The 26,031-nt window shown below is 40.9% G+C and overlaps 1 protein-coding gene across 5 annotated transcripts in view; it reads right to left on the bottom strand.

The window, feature by feature from the left end:
• Positions 1-12,476: 12,476 nt before the first annotated feature.
• camsap1b (calmodulin regulated spectrin-associated protein 1b) overlaps positions 12,477-26,031 on the bottom strand; it is a 96,665-nt gene continuing 83,110 nt past the window's right edge. For all 5 annotated transcript variants that reach the window (XM_068012224.1, XM_068012225.1, XM_068012226.1 and 2 more), the window contains 6 exons: positions 23,702-23,838; positions 21,665-21,873; positions 20,098-20,215; positions 18,879-18,994; positions 18,662-18,780; positions 12,477-16,769 (listed from right to left, as the gene is read on the bottom strand). In XM_068012224.1, the coding sequence (XP_067868325.1) occupies positions 16,467-16,769; positions 18,662-18,780; positions 18,879-18,994; positions 20,098-20,215; positions 21,665-21,873; positions 23,702-23,838 (1,002 nt within the window). In that variant the 3' untranslated portion in view covers positions 12,477-16,466. The remainder of the gene's footprint in view (positions 16,770-18,661; positions 18,781-18,878; positions 18,995-20,097; positions 20,216-21,664; positions 21,874-23,701; positions 23,839-26,031) is intronic.

Here is a 26,031-nt window from a genome sequence, read left to right as displayed (position 1 = left end):
TGTGCTGTAGTTTCTATCTAATGTTACTCAAAGCAAACATGGCAAATTTTCACAAGTGTTTCAAAAATAACGAAGATGACAAATTTCTGCCTGACATTTCAAAACCACTTAAAAATCACTAGGTTACGGTTCCCTCACATTGCTCGAGTTTTGCTATGAACAGCTTCTGCCATTCACCTTCTGCAGTTGCCCACAGACTTTCAGCGGACTTGTCAACAGACTTCCACTCTTCTGCCATCTGTTTGAACTGCGCACCCTCTACAGGGAATGTGTGGCATCTATGAGCAAGTCAAGCAGTAAGGAGGATGTTCAACCAGATTGAAAAATCCTCACTGAGACACACAGACTGAAAAGCAGGAAGAATAAAAAAAATGGGAAATCTAAATTAGGCTTAAATCAACGTACAGGAAGTAAAATAAAGATTGGGGTATAGACATGGGATTAAGGGAGAAACATTAAATAGAAAGGCTTTTTAAAAAGTTTTTTTTTAAAAAAAGCTGCATTAATTTTCTTCTAAGGGAATGAGACGCCACACTTCTAAAATTAAAATTTCAGGGCCGGAGAGGTTGTTCATCAGTAATTATCACTCATTATGCTGTTAAAGACTCAGTTGCTCCTGATTCTACATGCTCTAACATTTCCATCTGTCTTTAGAGTGAAACAGGTGAGCAATTTGTCCAAGTTCATACCATAACATGGAATCTGCAGAGAGATCAATCGACAAAGACTGAAGCAGCACACCCTGTACAGGAACAAGGGCATCATTGACAGAAACTACAAGATTTTCACGTTTAACTGCAGATGCCAGAAGTTGCTGTCACTTTTATTCTATAATAAAAATGAGCACAAAATCTGGGCCAATATGCCCCTCACTGAATCACAACACTGTGACTTCCAGAAGTGATGTCGTAGAAAGGACATAGAACATCAGAACTGGATAAAGTTAGAGATGCAAGATCATCGACCCAAAACAGTAATTTTGTTTCTCGCTCCACAGATGCTGAGTATTCCCAGTATTTTGTTATTTCAGATTTCTGACACCCATAGTATTTTTCTTTTGTATAAACCCCACATCAGTGGGGCTACAGTGACCTCTATTGGAAAATATTGGGATAGCAATAACTTTCAGCATCAAAACATTATTTAGCTTTGTATTTAGGGTATCACATTTTAAACGAACAGGAATCAATGTCAAGTTAAGAATGCAACACAAGAGAGAGGAGGCGGAGTGAATACAAACCACTCTTCAGGTGCAATGTCATCTCTATTCTGAAAAAAAATTTCACCATAGAGATGCAACTTAAAACCGAGACACTCAGGACTGGTTCCATCCAGTTCTATAATAATACAGCATGTGGATGCCCTTGCCTTTGTTACTATTTAACCCCAGCAGCTGCTATAGCACAATGTTTCTCAAGTACTTGCTAATTATACCAATAGGAATGAACAAAATTTGGGCGTCACTTAAACTGTTAACTGTGCACTATCTGGTGGCTGTTTACACAGCAACATTCGCAGAGGCCCTTGATCCAGTTCATACTTACCGCTGAGCTGGGGGGGGGGGGGGGGGGGGGGTGGGTAAAAATAATCTAAAATGAGGTGACATTATATAGTATTATCTAGGATAGCTGCTTTAACATTAGTAAAATATCCCAAACTGCATTACAGCAGCATTATCAAACAAAATTTGACATTGAGCCACATGAGGACAGATGATCAAAAGCTTGGTCAAAGTAGTAGGTTTTGAGCAGCGTTTTAAAAAATTATTTCAGGGATGCAGGCGTCTCTGGTTAGGCCAGCATTTATTGCCCATCTCTAATTGCCCTCGAGAAGGTGGTGGCGATCTGCCATCTTGAACTGCTGCAGTCCTCAGAGTGTAAGTATACCCACAGTGCTGTTAGGGAGGAAGTTCCAGGACTTTGATCCAGCGACAGTGAAGGAACAGAGATATAGTTCCAAGTCAGGGTGGTGTGTGACTTGGAGGGGAACTTGCAGGCGGTGGTATTCCCATGCATCAGCTGCCCTTGTCCTTCTAAGTGGTAGAGGTCGCAGGTTTGGAAGGTGTTGTCAAAGGAGCCTTGGTGAGTTGCTGCAGTGCATCTTGGTACACACTGCTGCCCCTGTGCATCGCTGGTGGAGGGAGTGAATGTAGGTGGTGGTGGATGGGATGCCAATCAAATAGGCTGCTTTGACCTGGATGGTGTCGAGCTTCTTGAGTGTTGTTGGAGCTGCACCCATCCAGGCAAATGGACAGTATTCCATCACACTCTTGACTTGTGTCTTGTAGATGGTGGACAGGCACTGGGGCGACAAGTTGAGTTACTCGCTGCAGAATTCCCAGCCTCTGACCTGCTCTTGTAGCCACATTACTCATGTGGCTGGTCCAGTTCAGTTTCTGGTCAATTGTAACCCCCAGGATGTTGATAGTGGGGTAGTCAGAGATTGTAATGCCACTGAATGTCAATGGGAGATGGTTAGATTCTCTTGTGTAGGAGATGGTCATTGCCTGGCACTTGTGTGGCACGAATGTTACTTGCCATTTATCAGCCCAAGCCTGGATATTGTCCAGGTCTTGCTGCATATGGACACGGACTGCTTCAGTGTCTGAGGAGTCGTGAATGGTGCTGAACATTGTGCAATCATCAGCAAACATCCCCACTTCTGACCTTATGATTGAAGGAAGGTCATTGATGAAGCAGCTGAAGATGGTTGGGCCTAGGACACTGCAGGAGTTCCTCAGGATAGTGATGTCCTAAGACTGAGATGACTGACCTCCAACAACCATAACTATCTTCCTTTGTGCGAGGTATGACTCCTACCAGTGGAGAGTTTTCCCTCTGATTCCCATTGACACCAGTTTTGCTAGGGTTCCTTGATGACAGACTCAGTGAAATGTTGCCTTGATAGCAAGGGCAGTCACTCTTAGCTCACAAGTTCAGCTCTTTTGTCCATGTTTGGACCAAGACTATAATGAGGTCACGAGCTAAGTGCCCTGGCAGAACCTAAACTGAGCATCAGCGAGCAGGTTATTGATGAGTAAATGTCGCTTGACAGCACTGTCTCCGACAACTTCCATCACTTTGCTGATGATCAAGTCATGCAAGTTGAGAGATTTATTGCACTTTCCCTCCCACCACTTACAATATGTACCCCTAGTCTGTCAAAAATACATTGTGAAAATGAAGCAAATTAATAATTTAAGCCAAAAGTCCATCCCCAAGCAAATGGCATAAAATTCACATTCTCGGCCAGATCTCCTGGCGGGGGAGGCTGGAGAATCAGCCAAAGAACCCAATGCCGGGATTCCTGGTTCTGATCTTGTTGGGGGCGGGATAGACCGACAACGACCTTCCTGCCCAGAGGCCAACTGAGGTCCTTAACTGGCATATTAACACCCAATTGAGGCCCTCTTACCAGCGGCCGGAGGGTGGGGGGTCTATGCCATGCGGAGAGAACACCTTGTAAAACAAGGTGCCCTGTAAAACAATGAGCCCTCCCTGCGGGCTTGAGAGGTGTCCCTCCTTCATGGGATTTTGTGGCCCACGGAGGACCCCCTACTGGGAACTGTACACCAACCCCCCCCCCCCCCCCCTTCTGGCCAAACGACCAACCCCCACCCCAGCCCCCGCTCGCCACAGCCTTCCGGACTCGCCCCGCGACTCCGCCTCACCTACCTGTGTTCTGGGGTTCCAGCACTGGGCCTGAGTCTAAGGCAAGTGCAGCACCGGCACTGGCCACTACTCCTGGTGGCGCCGCGGATACTGCTGAGCTGCCACCCTTGTGATTGGCCAGCAGCTCGAAGGCGGGATCCCCATTCCTATAAAGTCTTTAAAGGGATGGGAATCCTGTCTCCTAGAACTCTGACCCCAGAAGACCAGAGAATCGCACCGGGGGCTGAAACAATGCAGAGGCGGGATTCCCCTGCCTTTTTGGCCTGGCGCCAGGAGCCCCGCCTCCTGCACAAAATCCAGCCGTGTCTTTAAAAGAGCAGCACACATTGATTAATATATACGTTTTGCTTCACACATGAAGCAGCGTTCTATAGTCTAGACAGTACTTGTACCGGCAAGCACAAAGCAAAGGTCAGTCCCAACTTGAGTAAAGAAACCAAAGGCTTTTTTTTTTTTTTGAGTAGTTTTGTGTCTTTCCTCATCCAGTCCTGTAGCATCAATGCCCTGAGGAAGACCCAGTTTCTGACGGGCAGGCTCTGGAAAGCTCAGCGTCAATTTGGGGCCGGAATGAATAGCATTCGTTAAACCTAACCATTCAGCATGCAAATTCTATGATATTTATACCTGTATTAATTATTGTACTCATCTTTAAATGAAGGTGAAAGCAAAATACTGCAGATGTTGTAAATCTGAAATAAAAACAAGAAATGCTGGAAATACTCAGCAGGTCTGGCAGCATCTGTGGAGAGAGAAACAGAGTTAACGTTTCAGGTCAGTGACCCTTCTTCAGAACTCCCGATTCTCATTGGCTGAAACATAGATAACAGGAGGACACCAATTTAAGGTGATTGGCAAAAGAAGCAACGGTGACACAAGAACTTTTTTTTAAAGCAGCCAATGGTTAGGATCTGGTACACACTGCCTGAGAGTGTGGTGGACGCAGAATTAATCGTGGCTTTCAAAAGGGAATTGGATAAGCTCCTGAAAAGAAAAAAACTTGCAGGGTTACAGGGAAAGGGCAGGGGAGTGGCCCTAGCAGAGCTGCTCTTGCAGAGTGCTGGCATGGACTTAATGGGCCAAATGATCTACTTCTGCGCTGTAACCATTCTATGATTCCATGATAGTGTTACGTTGGAAATTCCAGGATGTTAACCCAATGATTAATGAACCGATATATATGCCCATCTAAACCTCCTTAAAACATTCTTTTCTTTTACGACACTCAAAGAACAAAGAACAGTACAGCACAGGAACAGGCCATTCGGCCCTCCAAGCCTGCGCCGATCTTGATGCCTGCCTAAACTAACACCTTCTGCACTTCCGGGGCCCATATCCCTCTATTCCCTTCCTATTCATGTATTTGTCAAGATGTCTCTTAAACGTCGCTATCATATCTGCTTCCACCACCTCCCCTGGCAGCAAGTTCCAGGCACTCACCACCCTCTGTGTAAACAACTTGCCTCGCACATCCCCTCTAAACTTTGCCCCTCGCACCTTAAACCTATGTGCCCTAGTAACTGACTCTTACACCCTGGGAAAAAGCTTCTGACTATCCACTCTGTCCATGCCGCTCATAACTTTGTAAACCTCTATCATGTCGCCCCTCCACCTCCGTCGTTCCAGTGAAAACAATCCGAGTTTTTCCAACCTCTCCTCATAGCTAATGGCCCTCCAGACCAGGCAACATCCTGGTAAACCTCCTCTGTACCCTCTCCAAAGCCTCCACGTCCTTCTGGTAGTGTGGCGACCAGAATTGCACGCAATATTCTAAGTGTGGCCTAAGGTTCTGTACAGCTGCAACATGACTTGCCAATTTTTATACCCTATGCCCCGACCGATGAAGGCAAGCATGCCGTATGCCTTCTTGACTACCTTATCCACCTGCGTTGCCACTTTCAGTGACCTGTGGACCTGTACGCCCAGATCTCTCTGCCTGTAAATACTCCTAAGGGTTCTGCCATTTACTGTATACCTCCCACCTGCATTAGACCTTCCAAAATGCATTACCTCACATTTGTCCGGATTAAACTCCATCTGCCATTTCTCCGTCCAAGTCTCCAACCGATCTATATCCTGCTGTATCCTCTGACAATCCTCATCATTATCTGCAACTCCACCAACCTTTGTGTCGTCCACAAACTTACTAATCAGACCAGCTACATTTTCCTCCGAATCATTTATATATACTACAAACAGCAAAGGTCCCAGCACTGATCCCTGCGGAACACCACTAGTCACATCCCTCCATTCAGAAAAACACCCATCCACTGATACCCTCTGTCTTCTATGACCAAGCCAGTTCTGTATCCATCTTGACAGCTCACCTCTGACCCCGTGTGACTTCACTCCCTAAAACTTAGCTCTTTTACCAAGCTTTTGATCACCTGCCCTAATATCTCATGTGACTCGGTATCAAACTTTGTTAAGTAATGTCCCTGTGAAACCTTTACTTCGTTAAAGGCGCTGTATAAAATGAAAGTTGGTGCCATCAGGATAATGTGCAACCTAGAGGGGAACTAGAGGGTAATGATGCGCTTGTCCTTCTCAGTTTTACAGGGCATAGGGGAAGGATATACCAATGAAGCAACCTTGGTGAGTTGCGGTAGTGCATCCTGCAGCCACAGTGCACTGGTGCAGGAGGGGGTGGATATAGAGTCCAGCGCATGGGAGCCAAACAAGTGAACTGCTCAGTTTTGGATTGTTTCAGTTGCACCCATTCAGGTAAGTGGTGAAAATTCCATTTGCATTCCATCACATTCTTCATTTGAGCCTTGTAGATGGTAGAGAAGTTTTAAAAAAAATTTTAGATACAGCACTGAAACAGGCCCTTCGGCCCACCAAGTCTGTGCCGACCAACAACCACCCATTTTATACTAATCCTACATTAATCCCGAGCGCGTCTACCCTGAGGCACAGTGTGGCTTTCGTGCAGAGAGATCGACTATTGACATGCTGTTCTCCCTTCGTCAGATACAGGAGAAATGCCGTGAACAACAGATGCCCCTCTACATTGCTTTCATTGATCTCACCAAAGCCTTTGACCTCGTCAGCAGACGTGGTCTCTTCAGACTACTAGAAAAGATCGGATGTCCACCAAAGCTACTAAGTATCATCACCTCATTCCATGACAATATGAAAGGCACAATTCAACATGGTGGCTCCTCATCAGAGCCCTTTCCTATCCTGAGTGGTGTGAAACAGGGCTGTGTTCTCGCACCCACACTTTTTGGGATTTTCTTCTCCCTGCTGCTTTCACATGCGTTCAAATCCTCTGAAGAAGGAATTTTCCTCCACACAAGATCAGGGGGCAGGTTGTTCAACCTTGCCCGTCTAAGAGCGAAGTCCAAAGTACGGAAAGTCCTCATCAGAGAACTCCTCTTTGCTGACGATGCTGCTTTAACATCTCACACTGAAGAATGCCTGCAGAGTCTCATCGACAGGTTTGCGTCTGCCTGCAATGAATTTGGCCTAACCATCAGCCTCAAGAAAACGAACATCATGGGGCAGGATGTCAGAAATGCTCCATCCATCAATATTGGCGACCACGCTCTGGAAGTGGTTCAAGAGTTCACCTACCTAGGCTCAACTATCACCAGTAACCTGTCTCTAGATGCAGAAATCAACAAGCGCATGGGTAAGGCTTCCACTGCTATGTTCAGACTGGCCAAGAGAGTGTGGGAAAATGACGCACTGACACGGAACACAAAAGTCCGAGTGTATCAGGCCTGTGTCCTCAGTACCTTGCTCTACGGCAGCGAGGCCTGGACAACGTATGCCAGCCAAGAGCGACGTCTCAATTCATTCCATCTTCGCTGCCTTCGGAGAATACTTGGCATCAGGTGGCAGGACTATATCTCCAACACAGAAGTCCTTGAAGCGGCCAACATCCCCAGCTTATACACACTACTGAGTCAGCGGCGCTTGAGATGGCTTGGCCATGTGAGCCGCATGGAAGATGGCAGGATCCCCAAAGACACATTGTACAGCGAGCTCGCCACTGGTATCAGACCCACCGGCCGTCCATGTCTCCGTTATAAAGACGTCTGCAAACGCGACATGAAATCGTGTGACATTGATCACAAGTCGTGGGAGTCAGTTGCCAGCATTCGCCAGAGCTGGCGGGCAGCCATAAAGACAGGGCTAAATTGTGGCGAGTCGAAGAGACTTAGTAGTTGGCAGGAAAAAAGACAGAGGCGCAAGGGGAGAGCCAACTGTGCAACAGCCCCAACAAACAAATTTCTCTGCAGCACCTGTGGAAGAGCCTGTCACTCCAGAATTGGCCTTTATAGCCACTCCAGGCGCTGCTTCACAAACCACTGACCACCTCCAGGCGCGTATCCATTGTCTCTCGAGATAAGGAGGCCCAAAAGAAAGACATTAATCCCATATTCCCTACCACATCCCCACCATTCTTCTACCACCTACCTATACTAGGGGCAATTTACAATGGCCAATTTACCTATCAACCTGCAAGTCTTTGGCTGTGGGAGGAAACTGGAGCACCCGGCGGAAACCCACGTGGTCACAGGGAGAACTTGCAAACTCCGCACAGGCAGTACCCAGAACTGAACCAGGGTCGCTGGAGCTGTGAGGCTGCGGTGCTAACCACTGCGCCACCCATTTTGTATCATTAGCAAGTGCACCAGTCATTCTCAAGTACCCAGCCTCTGTTCCACTGTTGAAGCCATGTTGATCCGGTTAGTCCAGTGCAGTTGCTGGTCAGCGGTGACCCGCAAACAATTGATTTTTATTGTATTAGGACCCAACTGACTTCTGTTCAACTGACTTGATTTGAAGAAATGGAGATTGCAGTAAATTCACACTTAGTTACATTAACCAGAATCAGAAGTTTAAAGCTCAATACAATGAAAGGGAAGTGGGAGCCACGAACTCCGTAAGGCAAGTGCCCTTTCCAACATTCCTTGTGAGCTAGGAACAGGAGTTCTCTCCATGATCCTCAAGGAAATGTACGGCTTCCTCCGCTGCTGGTTGGGGCCTCCTTCTCTCCCCCGCCATGATCACCAATTATCCCCCATGTCTGACCTGCCTTGTTGCCGTAATGCCCAAGAGCTCTTCACCCACCTCTGCTACGCTCACTGACCTTAACCCGCTTCCTGACCTCTCCACTCCCCCATCACCATACCACCCCCCCGCCCCACCCAAAGCCACGATGACTGATCTACCCAACTACTGATTTAGGGATGATCCACCACAAGGTCCCTGGATATGGCTTCTTTCCACTGGTGCTCCCTCCTGGCTGCAGGCCAGACTGTTGACCTGACCGATGGCCGGGCGGGAAAAGGAATAAACATCCGTGTCCCCAGCCTCGCCCGGATCTTCAGCCATTTTCAGTCTCCTTTGCACCCTGCCTGCCAGTATCGAGGCCATTTTGTCTGATTGGTTAATTCATTCCAGGATTTTCCACAGCATGTTGGATTTTTATTCCATCAATTCACCATAAAGTGGATTCTGCTGCACTAATGCTGTAAGAACTACCTTCAGCTAAACCTGAAAAAAAAAACAAAATTGGTTGGAGGGGCCCAAATGCACATTACCCAGAGGGTACAATTATAAAAGAAGGCAGCAAGCATACATCACACACAGCATACAAACTACAATCGATCAGTTGGGAGTGGGGATGGGGGTTTAAAAACTTACAAATGCCTACAGGAAAGATTCATATATGCAGCACTTAGTTCCAAAAGCACAATAGAGAGACCCTAAGACTTCTAACACTATGTGCATAAGAAAACGTCCTACCATATTCCTTCTTCTTTTTGCATCCCCCTCCTCTTCATCTCGGACTTGAGGAAGCCACACTCACCTCCTTTATACGGCTTCAGAATTTCCAGAACCAAATAAGTAATTGCCCAGCATTATCACTGCCAAATCCTGAATCGGTGACGATTGTGGTGTAAAATGTGTCCCCCTGCAGTGCTGAGTGAAATCATGCACAAATGTGTGGATACAGTTGCAAAACATGTCTTTGCCCCAGATTCCACTGTACCTTTTTGCACAGTAATAATGAATACAACAACCCCCATTTAGTGATGAATGAATGTAGATTTTTTAAGAAGGTTGCAATGATATTTATATGTTGTAAACCAAACTTAACTCCAATCACTGGGTCAGTGTTCTTTCAAGCAGATGTGGAAAAATGTTGCAACAAAATATGAACAAAATCAAAGTGACGGGGATCAAAATAATACAAATGACCTGTTCTGTACAGTTCACCGCTCTTTATTAACCTTTCAGTGCTTTTCAAAATAAATATGTTTTATATGCCAAACATACAAGTGGACAAAACATTTAAGTGATGACGAGAAGCATGCTAACGTTACAAAAAAAAATTATGCCATTGCTTAGTGATTGTATAGTAACACTCAAACCTTTAGAAAACAACTTTGCGAAGTCTTTAGGTATTTACAGTTCCAACAGACCATCTATCTATACACTTATTTACAAAATACTGTAACTTATTGCAAACTCTCAATCCATGTCACAACTCTGATTTAAAAATACATAGAACAAAAATTAAAAAGCAGTGGAAGACAAACTTGCATTTGTTAGCTCTAGACTCCATTGTCAACATCTTATGTATGATTATTTCACCAAATGCATCAGTGCAACCTGGTTTTCCTATATCTGTAGCGCGCAACAATGTAAACTGCATTAAGTGCGTAATTACATTGGACTGTGACAGCTTGTTGTTGAGTATGGTCCACTTAAAAAGTGCTCACTTTGAAAACACCTGCCTTTCAAAAGATCAAGGACAATTAAACCAAATAATTCTCCCCAAAAGCACCCTACATTAAAGCTCCGCAATGCTGTCCATACTCTCAGCTCTAGGGGGCATCATTTTGACAAGAATAATGTGGGTAAGAAAAATCTACGCATGTATACATGTCAATGTAAAAACTTTTAGTTTCCATTGTTTTTGCATTCCATGTTTACAACATTGGCTAACTAGGAATTCTCTTCGTACTTTCTGTACAATTTGTTTAAATGACCTTTGTAGTAGTCTAATTATTCATGATTCACCAAGTTACATTTTTAATTTGCAAAGAACTTAACACGGATATGTTTCATCGAGTTGTTTTAAAAACAAAATACCTGAAAATAGGCCACAATAAACCAGCTTTCTCACTCCCTTGTATCTGTATTGGACCAGCTATTAAAAACTGCTATAAGACTTCTGAAATAAAACTTGGTAATTTTAAATGTTCCATGCAGCTTGCTAAAGAAATTTTAAAATATTTCAATCACTGAGGGAAAAAAGGGATAAGGACAGAAACAGCTTCCTGGGTATTGGTGTCATTTAACACAATTTTTAAAAATCATTTGGGCTGAAATGTATGAAACTTACAAGGGAACCAAAGGGTTCCAAACATTTGAATGGGTGGGCAGTTATCATCTGCATGCATGATAAAATGGGTAACAGTTACCCAATAAACACAAAGCAAAATAAGCTTGGATTTTCTGATCTGCATTATTTTATTTAAAATAAATGGGTTACCATTAGTAGGTGCCTCTCAAAGGCAGAGCTCCCAAGTGTGTTGGCACTAATCAAACAAAGGAGGCTTCGGTGGATCAGACATGTCTTCAAGATGGAAGATAGTCGTATACCCAAGAACCTTCTGTATGGTGAGGTAGACGGGACCAGACAACCAGTGGGGTGCACAAATGATGCTTGCAAGCATGACATGAAGGCCCTAAATGTTGACTATTGCACTTGGGAGTCACTACCTGGCGAAATAGGTAAATGGGGACACATCCTGTGGACTGGTGTGCACTACCATGATGCCCAATTGCTACAGCAGCTTGGCAACAGGCGTCAACGTCAAAAGCAACGATTCACAGCATCACTTGGTAGCTTCACAGGGAGCATTTCTGGCAGGACCTGCCTCTTAAGGAGTGACCTTCACAGCCATCAGCAAAGATGCACCAAGAGAAGACACCCCACTTAAATGGATTGTTTGCTGCGTGTCCATCATTTTTCATAGATGGAAGGATGCCAACCATACATACCATTAGTATGGATCAGAAAATCTGCAATACAGACTCCTGCGTCAAAGGAGTCATGATGATACAACAAGATGGAAGTGGCAGCAATTCATCAATGCTGTCTTAATCCCAAGATAGTTTGGAACACATTTCAGTGTGTATTGTCAGCAACATGTACAAATTTAATGTTTTCTTACCATTTTGAGTGATCCAATGTATTTTGCTGGTGGAAATGCTCTGCTGGATAGAAGCATGCAGCAGGCTTTTGTGATACAACAGTCTACCTTTGGTTGCCAGACACTGGGATTTAACTGAATGACACAAAGGAATATCAATTTACAATATATATGTACAAACATAAGTAAGTTCACACACTCACTTTTCATGGTTTTTGGTTGCACTACTATATCATTTAACTTTGAAACAGATTATGTAAACAGTTAGAATTTAAACCCTGCATATGAAGTTGCCTGTAATAACGTAGATGTAGATTCCAACCATTAGGTGCCACTGTGGAGCAAAATCTCTCCCTGCTCACCAGCTTGCATACGTGGAAGCAACTTAGCTCTGTCAACTGACCATGGGCAACAACATAGGCAATTTAATAGCATATATTGCAAATATATTCAATGTTTAACAAATTTTAAACGTACTTAATGTTTCACAAAAATGCTTTGAGCATAGACCCTTTCATCAGACTTTTATACAGGAGATGTCCAAGGGTCCACAACCAAAATGCTAAATATTCTCTTTTTTCGTGTGCAGTTGTGTACTTCTAGTATCTTCCGTTCTTATTTCAGATTTCCAGCATTTTGGGGTGGGCAGGGCGGAATCTATTATAACTATTAAAATTGTTATATAGAAAACAGCAGAGGGTAAGTGGGTTTAAGATTCTTTCACAATGATTGATCTGACTAAATAACACACTTAACAGCTTACTGATCACTGGCTCACCTACATCCCCAATGGAGCGCTACTGTTTTGGCAAGCATTACATGGCATCACCAAACGGTCTGACTCTGCGAACACTTCCATACATTACAATTTTAGCATCTGAATTATCTTCTGTACACTAACCACATGCATAAGCATTTTAACTGGTCACAAAAAACTTCACTATTGTAACATGCAACATTTCAACTGCAAATTAACTAAACTTACTTGATAAATATTTGATAATGGCAGCAGTAAAAGTTCCACGCCAAAAAGGAAAACTTGCAATATTGAATGGCGCAAAATTAGAAATCTCGCTGTCTGCACAAGCCATTTGAATTATGATTGTGGGGCTGTAGCTGTCTACATTTTCTACCTTCATCTCTGCTAATGGGCTTTTCAAAATGGCAAAGCTTTCTGAAGAGAGGAGAAAACAGTTCACATAAAGAGTGTTATCAAAGGACACTTTGCTTTTAGGATAATGCCATCTAAAGTAAAATTGGCATAGCAGTAACATTTTTGGACTGTATTTTATTCCAGAGCATTATACTCAATAGCAAGTTGCACACAGTACAGGTTATTAAAGTTATGAACACAACTCATTCAATTTGGGAGCTTTCTAGCCAACAGACTTGGAGTCCCTCAACCTGAGCTAATTTAAATTGGGTCCTAGTAGTTGGAATGCATTTAACCAATATACCACCCAATACCCTGTAGTCGCTGATTTCTAAATATTTCAAAGCCGGTCTTACAAACAATGCACAATGAATAAAGCACATCCCTCAATATCCTCCATACTTAATTTTTTTTTAAAAATCACTTTTACAGACATATTGCCTTCCATGGATCATTTTCACTTGCTAAAACAAAAATCACCACATAACTGGAAGGAACTCATGTGGGTCCATGCATATCAGGTGAAAAAAATGTTTCATACCCATAACAATAAAAATATCTATTAAAGTGTCTGTACATCATCTGAAAGAATTCAGGACACTATATTTAGTGAGCTTTGTAACAGAGCTATTAGTTGCTCACCAGCACTATTCACCCATTTTCATCAAATGTAATAAACCTGTCAAAAAACTGGAAATTCTCACTGTAATGAGAAATTCCAGGCATTTTTAGAGCAAACCTCCACACTTTTATTTGCAACTCTGCCATTGTTAATTGACAGGAATATAAGGTACATAAATAAATACATCAGATAGGTCAAATCTTTTAAAACATAAGTAGTGAGAATTTAAAATGTGCATAAATACTTGAGTCTCTCACAAGTGTTGCATAGACATGAATCTTTTAATACAGGTACCAAACATGCAAATAGCTTAGTGTTGGCCTACATTCAAGACAATGGTCTCCGTATAGAAAACTACTCGGATGAAAAGTTTTAAAAGTTCTCATGTTTTTAATCATTTCCGCTTCAAGACCCCACCTAAACAGGATTAAACATTTCAAGTGTTGCTACACCATACTTAATTACCAAAACACTCAGTCTTCTGTATCACGCACACATCAAAAGTAATCAGCAAAATCAAATGTTTGCTGATTTCCTTACTAACCAGGTTGAACAGATGCATGACAATGTCAGTTGTAAAAGAGCAATGGATAGTAAACATTGCTCTAAAAAGGAAAAAAGGTTCTTTGACACTATTCCATTCACATTTCTGTAATTAAGGTTTCTGGCAAGCCCATGAAAATTCGTGCAGATAGTTTTATATATATATATATATATATATATATATATATATATATATATATATATATATAGCTAGTTTCTCCATGGCGCTCCCATCATTTTTAGCTGAACATTTTTAAATGTACACAACCCATTTCGCTAGCAGCAACTGTGCATGAGCAAACATAACTTGCTTGTGCATAACCACAAAGTTCTTTTTAAAGGGGCGATGAAAGATAGACAGCAAAAGAGAAACCATTCAATAGTATTTCTTTTTCCTATAAACCAATAAAAAAAAACAGTGGAAATGAAAAATCCTCATAAGAACCATTTCAATAAAACCACAAGTTTGTTTTGTTAGAGAAATCTAACCTACTCCCAAGATGGGGCTGTCCCATTTTAGGTAAACCTGCACATAACCCTGACTGCAGCAACTGGTTACAACTGCAAACTCACTGCTGTATTTTCTGTGTACAGATCAAGCTTGGAGTGTTCATTTTGTTCATTTAAAAAAAAAAAATGGAGTTGTCTACAGACAGCAGCAATTAAATACTATGATTAACCATAAAGTCTTTTTAAAAAAAGAAACCATTCCCGTTTAGGAAACTTTTACATGTTGGTAGTGCTCTGAACCTATGAACATGCACAAGACAGAAATTCAAAAGTAGTGTCTTGTAAGCAGCTTTACATTTGTCTTAGTTTTGTTTATCACCATTGAATGATGGCGCAAGGCTGCTAAGTAATGGGGCAAAGGACGCAGCTTTAAGGATCATCACCATGACCACACAGACAAGAGCGATCAAATTATTCTACCACCGTACCACTTAATAAAGTTTTTTTTATTTTAAACAGAACACACATAGCTCTCGACAGGTTATGTTAAAAACTTCAGAACAGGAAAAAAAAAAGCTGTGTTTCATGAATGTCTGCTCAGAGAGCATTCATTTTGCAGAAATTATCCAAGGATGACACTTGAAAGAATAAGCGGTTATGAAATATATTCAATACTGCCACTCCAAAAGAAAATAAATTGTTCATCAGGATGTATACTCTTACAAGAGCATGCCGATCATACAGTATTGGGAAATGAGAGAGAGGATGGAAGATTTTCAGAATGCATGATGCAACAAAAAGCATTTGATTGCGACCTCTCAGTGTGCCTCCATACAGCAATACAGTGCTCTGTGTGGTAATACTCTACTCTACAACAATCTTCCTTACTGGACAAAACACCCAATTATTACTGCAGAACACAGGTTTTGCCTAAAACTATGCACTTATAAAATGTGCCAAATTCAAGTGTTTAATAAATCAGACTTTCAAAGAGGCAATTCTCAGTATCTGCTATCATCTCGCCATCCTGTATGGTTTTGCTCATATGCTTTTGCATGATTGTTGTGCCAAGAGTACTTTGGCTATTGATAAATTGATCACGGTGCTGTCTTAAAATGCACAGATCACAATCCATCACTGTTCACGGCCACAGTACAAGGAGAAAATTAAGCAGCATCTGAAATTGCAGGAAGTCAGCAGTCGTTGGTTTCTTGGCAGTTATTAGATCGATCGGTCCCAGTTAAACAAAAGTCAGACCAGAACTATCTGAACCAGTAGAGGAAAATGGCCTTCTGTATTGTTTCAATTTCAGATCAGTAGTAAGAGGAGTGTTAAAAATAAAAACATCGTTCTAAGTATACCTCAAGCTAAATTTAACTGCGGCATTACTCATTCTTCATGGTGACAACATTCCACGGAAGAACTGAAGGAAAAGAAAGAAAAAGCAGAAGAGGCTTTTCACAACTACGGTTCACAAATACTTTTTAAGAATCCACTGGCTAGAAAACTTGCCACATGCAAAGAAAAGACAGTTACAAGCCAGAGTAACCAGCGCAGAAAACTAATCCAGAATTCTGTCACGTACTGCCAGATGTTGGCACCCAGAGACCGACAATCCTTCAGAAAAATGGCCCAACTATTCACTCTGTCCTTTGTAGAACACATTACATTTCACATACAAAAAGAGGTTTCCATTCTCTCATCTGCAACAGAATCTGAAGAGATTTGTACTCTCCCAAAACTGAACAGCCACCAAATCAAATAAAAAAGTTGTTGATTTCAACACAATCTACTTTGCAGGGGGTGGGCGTCTCTGAAGTTAAAAATGAACCAGCAAAAAATTCCTTTCATTTTCCTGTTGACTGCTTCTTTGGCACTGCAGACCGCTTGGCTTGCCACAGGTGATTGTGGATTGTGATAGCGTCCACACTGACTGACATGGTTTTAGTCGGTATTAGGCTAAACAGCTTTCTGTCCGAGCTGTACTTGTAAAGCTTGTCGATCATCTTCTTATTAATGTTTTTTGGCCCTGTCCCAGTTAACTTCTGGATCTCCTCAGAGTCTGGGGAATAAGCATAAAGTGCTCGGAACTGGCAGCCCGCATCTCGGAACAAGATGATGTAATGGTTAGCCTCGCATTTCTCAAGTTCCTAGGAAGATAAATCAAAATGGATTTTCTCAAAAGATTTAAATGATAAATTTAACATTTTATTAACAGTACTTTCACTCCCTTCCCTTTCCTCAGATCAGGCCCGGGGGCGGGGGGGGGGGGGTGGGGGGGGGGAGTTAAGTTCCACTTCTGCCTGAAATGAGTGCAAAGTCAGCAGAGCAGTCTCCCCCACTACCATAAGCTGTGTCAGCAGGCCAGAAACATGAGAGTTCAGGCCTCAATTTGCATGGCGCTGGCAAGTTGCAGGCGTCCCAGTTGTGAGAGGAGAGGAAATTGGCCAGCTCGCATGTCCGCTCTGGAAAAAAGGGGGATTGAGCTAATGTTGCCTCTGAACTGTGCAGTCACGCGGCAACCTGAAAAGTTCCCACACAGGCCACGCACAAGTTGGCCCCTTTAAGTTACTGCACGGCCGTGCAAAAAAATTTATAGGGCCCACACACAAATAAATCGTCCACGCATTACAATATAAAATTATGACGGTATGTTGGTGGGGGCATGGCAAGATGATCTCAGAGTGGGGTTAAGCACTGCAGCAACAAGCAGCAGTACTTTTGTGCAGCTAGGAGGAGCAATCCCCCACTTCCTAATTTTCAACTGTCAGCCCTTTTTCAGTTGAGAAATGGGCAGCCATCAGTTGAAAATTACCTGCACCATTTTTCAGCCAAGATGAAGACTTGATCATAGGCTTCTATCCAAGACCCAACTGCGAACAGCTATGTGAGGAAGTCTCAGATTTTTCCTTGCTGTTGAGAAGCAAAATCTTTCATTCAACACCACCCCATGACAGTGCAGTTAGGATCGCATGCTCCCTGGCATTATGCAATGGAGATTCAAAGGTCAACCTAATAACCAAAAAGCAATCAACATAAAAGTATTTTAAAAATATCACTATTCTTGTTGTCCAGTATTGTCCTTTTTTGTTCCACACAACTGAATGCCAATAAGGAGGTGATGGGCTTGGGTTAAAAGATGAGTGCAAGTATACATTGAGTGGAATGGTGCTGAAGGGTTTGGAGAAACAGAGATGCAAGTACATAATCCCTTAAAAAGGGCCAATGGCATTTGGGTTTTAAAAACAGGGGTTTAGAGCACAAGGACAGGGAGATAATGAGAAATTTGTACATGGCAATGGCTAAACTATTTGAACATTTGAATGTTGCATTACAGAAAATACATTAAACTCACAGATTATACAGCACAGGCTTAACCTGGATGCTGCCAGGAAATTATGAAGAGACTTGAGATACTCAAGAGTCCTTCTAATGGAGCAAAAAAGGCTAAGATGAGGTTTGAGGATTTTGATTGGGTAAATTCAGAAAGACCATTTTCTCAGGTTGGACAGGGCATTGGAATTAATTGTTTGGCAAAGAGCCAGCAGAGAGCCAGCAGAGAGACAAAAGGAACAAATGGCCATCTTCTATCACTCCCATACACTTCAACACAAAAATGAACTTATTTCAAAGACTGGTCTAAATTTTATTCCTCAAGTTAAATTCAAATGCACCCAAGTATATTACAGCGAATTAAGTAAAATAAATTACTTCCTCATTGAGAATGTTGTGATCATTTTCTATTGTACAATTTATGGCTCTTTATTAGAATGAAATATTTTTCAAAATCAGAACTTTCAGATTTTCATTCATTTTCATCGGCTGTATTTGATATATTTTAGAACTACAAAAGATGCAGTTTATAAAGGTGATGACTGTATAACTTGGAGTGGAAAGAAAGTTTTTAAAAAACTATGCAATTAATTCAATGAGTGAAAAATATGGTTTGCAGTGTCTCGCTGCTATTCATTTAAGAACAGTTTACCAGACAATCACTTGAGCAGAGATCTTTTCACAGATACATTGGTTTTCTGTTACTAACCTCAAGTATTGTGTTTTTCTGTGTCTCGTTCACTTTTCCTGCAAGACAGCAGTGTGAGATAGCATTATGAATTATTGGTTTGTTTGATTTTGAGCTCGGTTCCTTGAATAGCTTTGGACCTGCAACACAGTCACAACGTTGGTTATAAACCCAAAGTTTCAATCCTTAATGGACAGATAAACATCAAGCAATAACATCCTACTGTTTGTGACTCTACCTGTGTACTCAGCTACTGAAGCAATTGATGAGGCTGTGGACGTATTCTCCCAGTCTCGTTCTGTGTTCCTACTCTGATTTCTGCTCAACACAGAGAATGTCTCCATGGAGTCTGTCCTGTATATTGAACAAAGCAATAAGTTGAATGATATACACTAGCAGCTGATGCTCCCAAGCCAACCAATGAGGTGTTGGATTGATTTGCTGGGGGAAAAAAGCATGCAATATCCAAATATTGTATTCTACTGAATTAAAATATAGAACTAGTAAAATGTCAAGGAGCCTTTTCCTGCTTACCACAAAATATTTTAGCTTATATTTCATCTTGACTCTTAATCTATCAGGCATGATTGAATTTTAAACTTTGCTTATAATATAATAGATCTGATAATTTGGTAATATTTCATCTGAAGCATTGAAACCAACACAATGTTTGATCTGTATTTCCTAGAAATGCTGCTAGACTAGCTGTTAATATGATTATCCCCCTTCAATCCAAGTAAACGTTCACATTTTATCTAGCTGTCAACCAAGTTAAACACTGGTTACCATCTGAAAATAAAATTATGAATATTTAAATGTTTTATATTTTTCACCCAAAGAACATTTTGCAATATGGAGATCAGAACTGCACAAAGGATTTGGAAGCACTGGAGAAAGTGTAGCAAAGATTTACAAATATGTAACCAGAATTGAAAAGATGCAACCATCAGGAGAAATTGAGCAGGCTGAGTCTATTTCCTCTGGAAAAGACCAAGAGGTGACCTGAAAGAGGTCTTCAAAATTAAGAATGGGTTTGATAGGAGGAATGTGGAGAAACTGCTGCCACTCATTGGTGAGTCCAGAACATGGGAGCATTAATATAAGATAGCCACTAAAAGATCAAATAATGATTTTGGGAACTATTTCCTTACAACAGAGAACAGTTAGAATGTGGCAGTTGCTGCTGCATGGGGTACTTGAAGTAGATAGCACTGGCACAGTTAAGGTGTAGCTTGACACATGCATAGTGAAGGGAATAGAGGGATACAGGGACAGGGCAGGAAGAGTTAGAGTGAGAGATGGAACACTGAAGTAGGAACACTGGCACAGACCAGTTGTCCCAAATGGCCTGTTTCTGGGCTATAGATTCTATACAACAATAAAATACATAATGTATTCTTTGGGAGGTAAATGGTTTCAATCCATGTCCATTTCAGGGACAACTGGGTTACGCTTACCTTTGTGAATAGCCACCACTACCACTCCCACCACCAGAGTTGACACTTTCTGCTTCAGTAGTAGCAGCTGACGCCAGAGAGAGGCTGGAACCAGATTGAGCACTGCTCAGATTATCAGCTAGATGAAAGAAAACAAAAAACAGAAGCTTCAGTCAACAATTTCCTCTTCCAATCTCTATAGTTTAAGTGAAGTAGCTTTCTTTAGTTTTATATAGCAAATAGGAAGCAAATGTCGAACTAGGCTGAGGGTACACTTTCTAGAAAAGATCATTCAAATCCTAATTTATTTTAACAAGAGTTTTAATATTGTACTTGTCTATCTGATTTTTTAAACCATATAATTCACTGTCCATGGAGTAAAACTTTAAAATAGGTGCATTAAAATGGAAAACTGACCCTAGCTTAAACTTTTTCCTCTTTATAAAATTGAGTTGAAAATAGAATGGAAGATAATATTTTAGTCAGAGTTGCTGTCTTACTCTTTCAAAGACCATTCCTTAATAGAATGGATGAACACACACATTTCAAGTCATTTACTATGGCTTTTAAGATGCATGGGTTTTCCCACTGTCCAACTTCCACTCCTTCCAGTAGGTGCCTTCCTATAATTATGCATCAGTTTATGAATTTGGCAGCATTTCCTTTTGCACACCAAAAAATCTACTAAATTCAAAAAGGAAAAAGAAATGAACGCTTGCTGCTAAATTTATGTTGTTCTCCTATTGAAGAAACTAGTTCACTGGATGAGTTACGACGCAAGTGGAAAAAATAAGGTATATTCAAAATGAGGTAGAACACTTGATCCATTTTAGATGATGCATCTACAGAAAAATAAAGTCACAGGATCTCCCGTCCTATTAACTGAAATTTGAGCGAATCCAAGGATTCTGTTCATCCCCTACCCCATTCTAGAAGTCATTTGCACAGAACTAACACCTCCACTTTTCATTTTTGAAAGTCAAGAAATAGCTTATTCTGATCAGCCATAGAGATGCTCTGTATTCTCCCTGCATTCATTTGCAGTTTCTAGACACCTCCTGTTGAAAATCCATTCTTTGAAGGGGGTGACAAATAAGCAACATCTTCTCAAGTTGTAGGATGCTATTTGGTGGCAAAGTAGGGAACTTAACAAACGTGAAGTGTCATTTCAATTTCTACAAGAAAAAGGGGGTGGGGGATTTTCAGCCATCATTTTAAAATTCAAGTGTTAAGAAAAAATGGATGCACATAACTTCAACCTAATATTAAAAGCACTGAACTTTAGTTTTAGAACTAGTACAAGCAGTCCAACTGACACCTCTGAAACACAGCCTTGCAACAGATTGTTATACTGGGTCTATGTGAACTCAAAGTGCATTGAGAGTGTTGCCTGGCAAGGAGTCTCATAACACTCAGCTGTAATGCAATTGAGCATTACAACAAGACCAGATAGCTGAGTTACACTACTATTTTCATATCCATGTGCAACTAAACCAGCTTCGCATTGATGCAAAAACAGTCAGAAAACTGCACCCCGTTAAATGACTACACCCATAACACCCAATTTCATCCTTCATTTTTGACTTACGGGTAGAAGGATATTGAGATGGTGGTTCACTACAGGATTCCTCTCGATGCACTGATTTTGGACGTTGCTTCTTAACTTTAGGTTTGGGTTTACCAAGTCCTTGCTCCTCCAGTATTTGCTGCTGCTTACGCCTTAGATATTCCTGTTTGATCAACTCTCTTCGCGCCTTTTCCTCCTCTTTACGAATCCGGTCCTCTTCAGCTTTGCGCCTTTAAAAAAAACCAGATGTTCTCAACAGCAGCACTTTGTGGAGAGGACGTGTAAAATATAAATTTGTGAAGACCTTGAACGGAAAGCCACTTGATAGTGCACTTTGAAAAATTGTTTTTTTTTTTTGCAGTTGTACTGATGCATAAAGAGAAAATAAATATATAACCCAGATTTTTTTTTAAGTGATTTAATATATTTACAAGACAGGATGTAGTTGAGTTACACTGATGCATAGGTTAAATTTCAACATGTCAGAGTGGCAAAAAAAAAATCTTACACAGAACTTTCTCATTTATCTCATTTGAAGACAATACACAGTGACAAGTAAAAGTATTTTGCTTATTTGAGTTAAAAATAAACAAAGGGTGAGGGGGCTGACACTACTAAAGAATAATGTATATATGAAGTTCAAAATGAAACCTCTTCAATATACAAATATTTTCTGAGTGAATCCAGTAATAATCAGTTCAGGGACCATGTTAAAAGTATATCATCCAGATTATTATCCAGCAATAATTCAAATCCACATGGGAAGGTCAGCTATGTGCTATGCTATGAAAGCAACAATATTATTGCAAGACTAACTGAAGGCATAGATCTCACAAAGTGTAAGGAATTTGGAATTATTTTGCACTACACACTGTATGCAAGGTTTTAATCAAAACAAATACTAACAGAATCAGGCATAACTAAAAATAATAAAGAGCAAAAAGAGACAATGCTGAATTTAAAAAGGGATGTGTACTCAATTTGTTATACAACTTCTGTGTTATGTAGCCAGATTATCTCTACCCATCAGTGACCACTTGCTTTAATTAAAAGCTTTCTGATGTGGCATCATAAAGTTCTACTCCAGTAACAGAAATAGGAATGGGCCATGAGCAATACTCCCAATTCATGCTGTTATATTCAGGGAGCTCTACGTAATCTGCTCCTAGGTTCTTCCTAGCATGCTCTTGAAGCAAAAAAGGAACCGTGAGACACAGACAACTAAATTTTAAATTCTACAGCAAACAAGTAGAAAATACCATGCTCTAAGTTTTGTATTTCATTCGTGCTTTGAAAACTCTCAGCTTTCATCTAATAAGGTAATTCCTTTCAACACCCATGTGATTTTATCCCGCTGCTATGTTCTATATTCCCACCTCCAACCAGTGGGCTGGAAGTCTCTGGGGGAATGAAGCAGAGATTCAGGAGCAGAGGGGAAGCTAACTCAGATATTGAGGCATCCCCAGGAAGGCTGTTCAGATTAGCACTGACATAGGCAAGTCATCTGACCGCACCTGGCCACAGGATGCTGCACAATTTAGAAAGAATCTAAACAGAAATGGGAAGGGGAAATATTAAATCAAAAAACAGGAAGACGTCTGTAAAATCTACAGAGAGAAAATTACATTTGGAAGTAGAACTACTTTGAAGCATAATTATAAAACTGATGCTGACCAACGAGTTACTGGATTGGAGTTTGAACAAAGGTACTTTGCAAACAAGAGCCAGACCAGCAATCAAATTTTTACTGTAAGCAAGTGCTACGTTTAGTGGAACAGAAAATATTCCACTGAAGTAATATAATTTATAGGTTTAACACATCTGAATCCTTTTATGGTTAAATTGTTTCAAATGTCCCATTTCAGATTATGTCACATTTTCTTCAACAGCTGTCTTACCTTGCAATTTAATGACAGCCAAAAATGGGCTTCACTGGAACAGATTTCAGAAGCCTGTAGGTTTTAATGGCTTTTGCTTCCAGTTCACAGCACAGAATCACTGGATCATATCTGACACTACACATGTATCTCTAGTTTTATTTCAAAACTGATGCCTCACCTTGCTTCATCACGCTTCTGTTCTATCTCAGCATCCAGCTGCTGTCTTCGTAAACGAGCTTCCTCTGCTTTGCGCTGCTGTTTAAGGAGGAATGCAGCACGCTTCTTTGCCAGTTCATCTTCTGCTTTCTGATCATCCTGTCGGAAGCAAAAAGTGAGCAACAGGTCCAGGACTACATGCACTAAAAAAAAAATACCAGTCGTAACTTTAAAATCACTGGCTTACAGTTGCAAAATATTATCTTTCACTCAGTTTCAGATATCTTTTTTTCTATATTCTACTGGCAGATCTCACATGGCTGTTTTGCAATGACAAGCGTTACATCAGGTAATGTGCAATCTATTATTCTGCTGCTGAGGTGAGATTTTGTTTAAGTAACCCTACCCTTTTTCAAAAGCTACAAAATGTAATTGCTATAAGTCAACCTCCTCAGGTCATTTAGAGTTTAATTACTGATAGTGATATGGCAAATTTGCAGATTGGAAGATGCTTGTAAATGCTCAGCTGGTCAGGTAAAACGCATGCAATTACTCGCTTTCTCACCCTTTTAAAAAATATTTGGCTATTTGAAATATGAAACAACAACTTTTATTACAGATAAAATGAACTTTCAACTGTCTCTCTACTCTGAAAGCGAAAATTACAAATCCAGCAGTAAATACTGTATTGTCCCATTTTTAACACTACAGTGTGTTGTACATTAATTTCTAAATTAAAAAGAGATGCAGTTTCACAATTCTCACCACTCGGTGGCATTTGTACAGAAACGGAACAGCACATCACACTTTTGCAGAGTGCCACCTGAGGTCTGAAATCAGGTACTATAAACACCAAAAACTCAAAAATTCAAAGGGCTGTGTTTTATATTCTAAGTATTAAAAAAATTCATAAGTTTTATCACGATATGACGATTGATTCTGCTTCCTGCTATTTAACCTTCCAATTTCTAGCAAATAAATGATGTAATGTGCTCAGCAGCTATTTAACTTCGAAACCAGTTTAAGTACGACTGGGGTATCATGGCAGAGGTATGCAGATCATATTTGGCCAGCTGTAGTAAGTTAGTATAATATCCAAAAATAGTACTTTATACATGGGTTGAAATGTTACCAATTTAAAGTCTAGTCCATCAGAAGATATCCCTCAAATGAGAAAGGCAAACAAACGGAATTACACTACTGTTGTAGCACTTACCATTGAGTAGTACAGCACAGAAGTTGGCAATGTGGCCCATTGAGTCTGCATCAGCTCTTTCAAAGAGCAATCTAGTTAGTTCCACTCCCCGGCTCTTTCCCATATCCCTGCAATTTTTTTTCCTTCAAGTATTTATCCCATTCCCTTTTGAAAGCTACTACTGATACTGGTTCCACCATCCTATCAGGCAGAGCATTCCAAATCCTAACCAACTGTTACATGAAGTTTTTCCTCATGTCAACTTTGGTTCTCTTGCCAATGACCTTAAATCTGTGCCCTCTGGTTATCAATCCTTCAGCCATTGGAAACAATTTATCTTTAATTACTCTATCTAAACCCTTCATGATTTTAAACACCTCTAGCAAACCTCCTCTTATCCTTCCCTGTTCTAAGGAGAGCAACTCCAGCTCCTCTGGTGTATCCACCCAACTGTAATCCCTCTTTCTGGAACCATTCTAGCAAAAGTCTTCTGTAGTCTCGCCAAAGCAGAGGTTATTTTAAATTGATCACAGATGTTGATCTATAGAAGAGGAGTTACTTCACAAGACTATTCAAATTCCTGAGGAACTCAAATATTTTAGTAAACTCTGGGCTTGCTTTAAAACTTACTGAAGCTTTGGCTCTTAAAAACCCACTGTTATCCATTATTCTATGGACTGAAGTCCTTTCCCTGCTTCATCATGGGACACTATTTGAACTGTTTCATAAAATTTATTCTATGTACATGATAAAGAATTTGTATTTACATAATGCCTTGTAACGTCTCTTGGAAAGGCCCCCAAGGACTTCATACACAATAAGTTACACTGAAGTGCATATCTGTTGTTATACAGGCAAACATGATAGCCATTTAATAAATGGCAAAATCCATTTTTAGTGAAGTTGCTTGAGGGAAGAATGCTGGTTAGGATACTTGGAGAACTCAGTGTCCTTCTTTGCATAGGGCAATGATTCTTTAACATCTACCTGAACTAATGAAGATCAGAGTACTCAGGCACCAAGAGACCAAAAATATTTGACTAGTTTTTAAAAATACTTTTATGAAAGACAAATGCCAAGTCCACAGTCTGCTGCAGTCCAAAACTGAAAACAATGCAAGTTTTGAAAAATATTATTCAGTCACTTCATAGAACTCA

This window comes from Heterodontus francisci, chromosome 32 (genome assembly GCF_036365525.1).
Source record: "Heterodontus francisci isolate sHetFra1 chromosome 32, sHetFra1.hap1, whole genome shotgun sequence".
Classification (NCBI taxonomy): Eukaryota; Metazoa; Chordata; class Chondrichthyes; order Heterodontiformes; family Heterodontidae; genus Heterodontus; species Heterodontus francisci.
The sequence above is the reverse complement of the archived record's forward strand: the minus strand, read 5'-3'. Positions and strand labels throughout refer to the sequence as shown.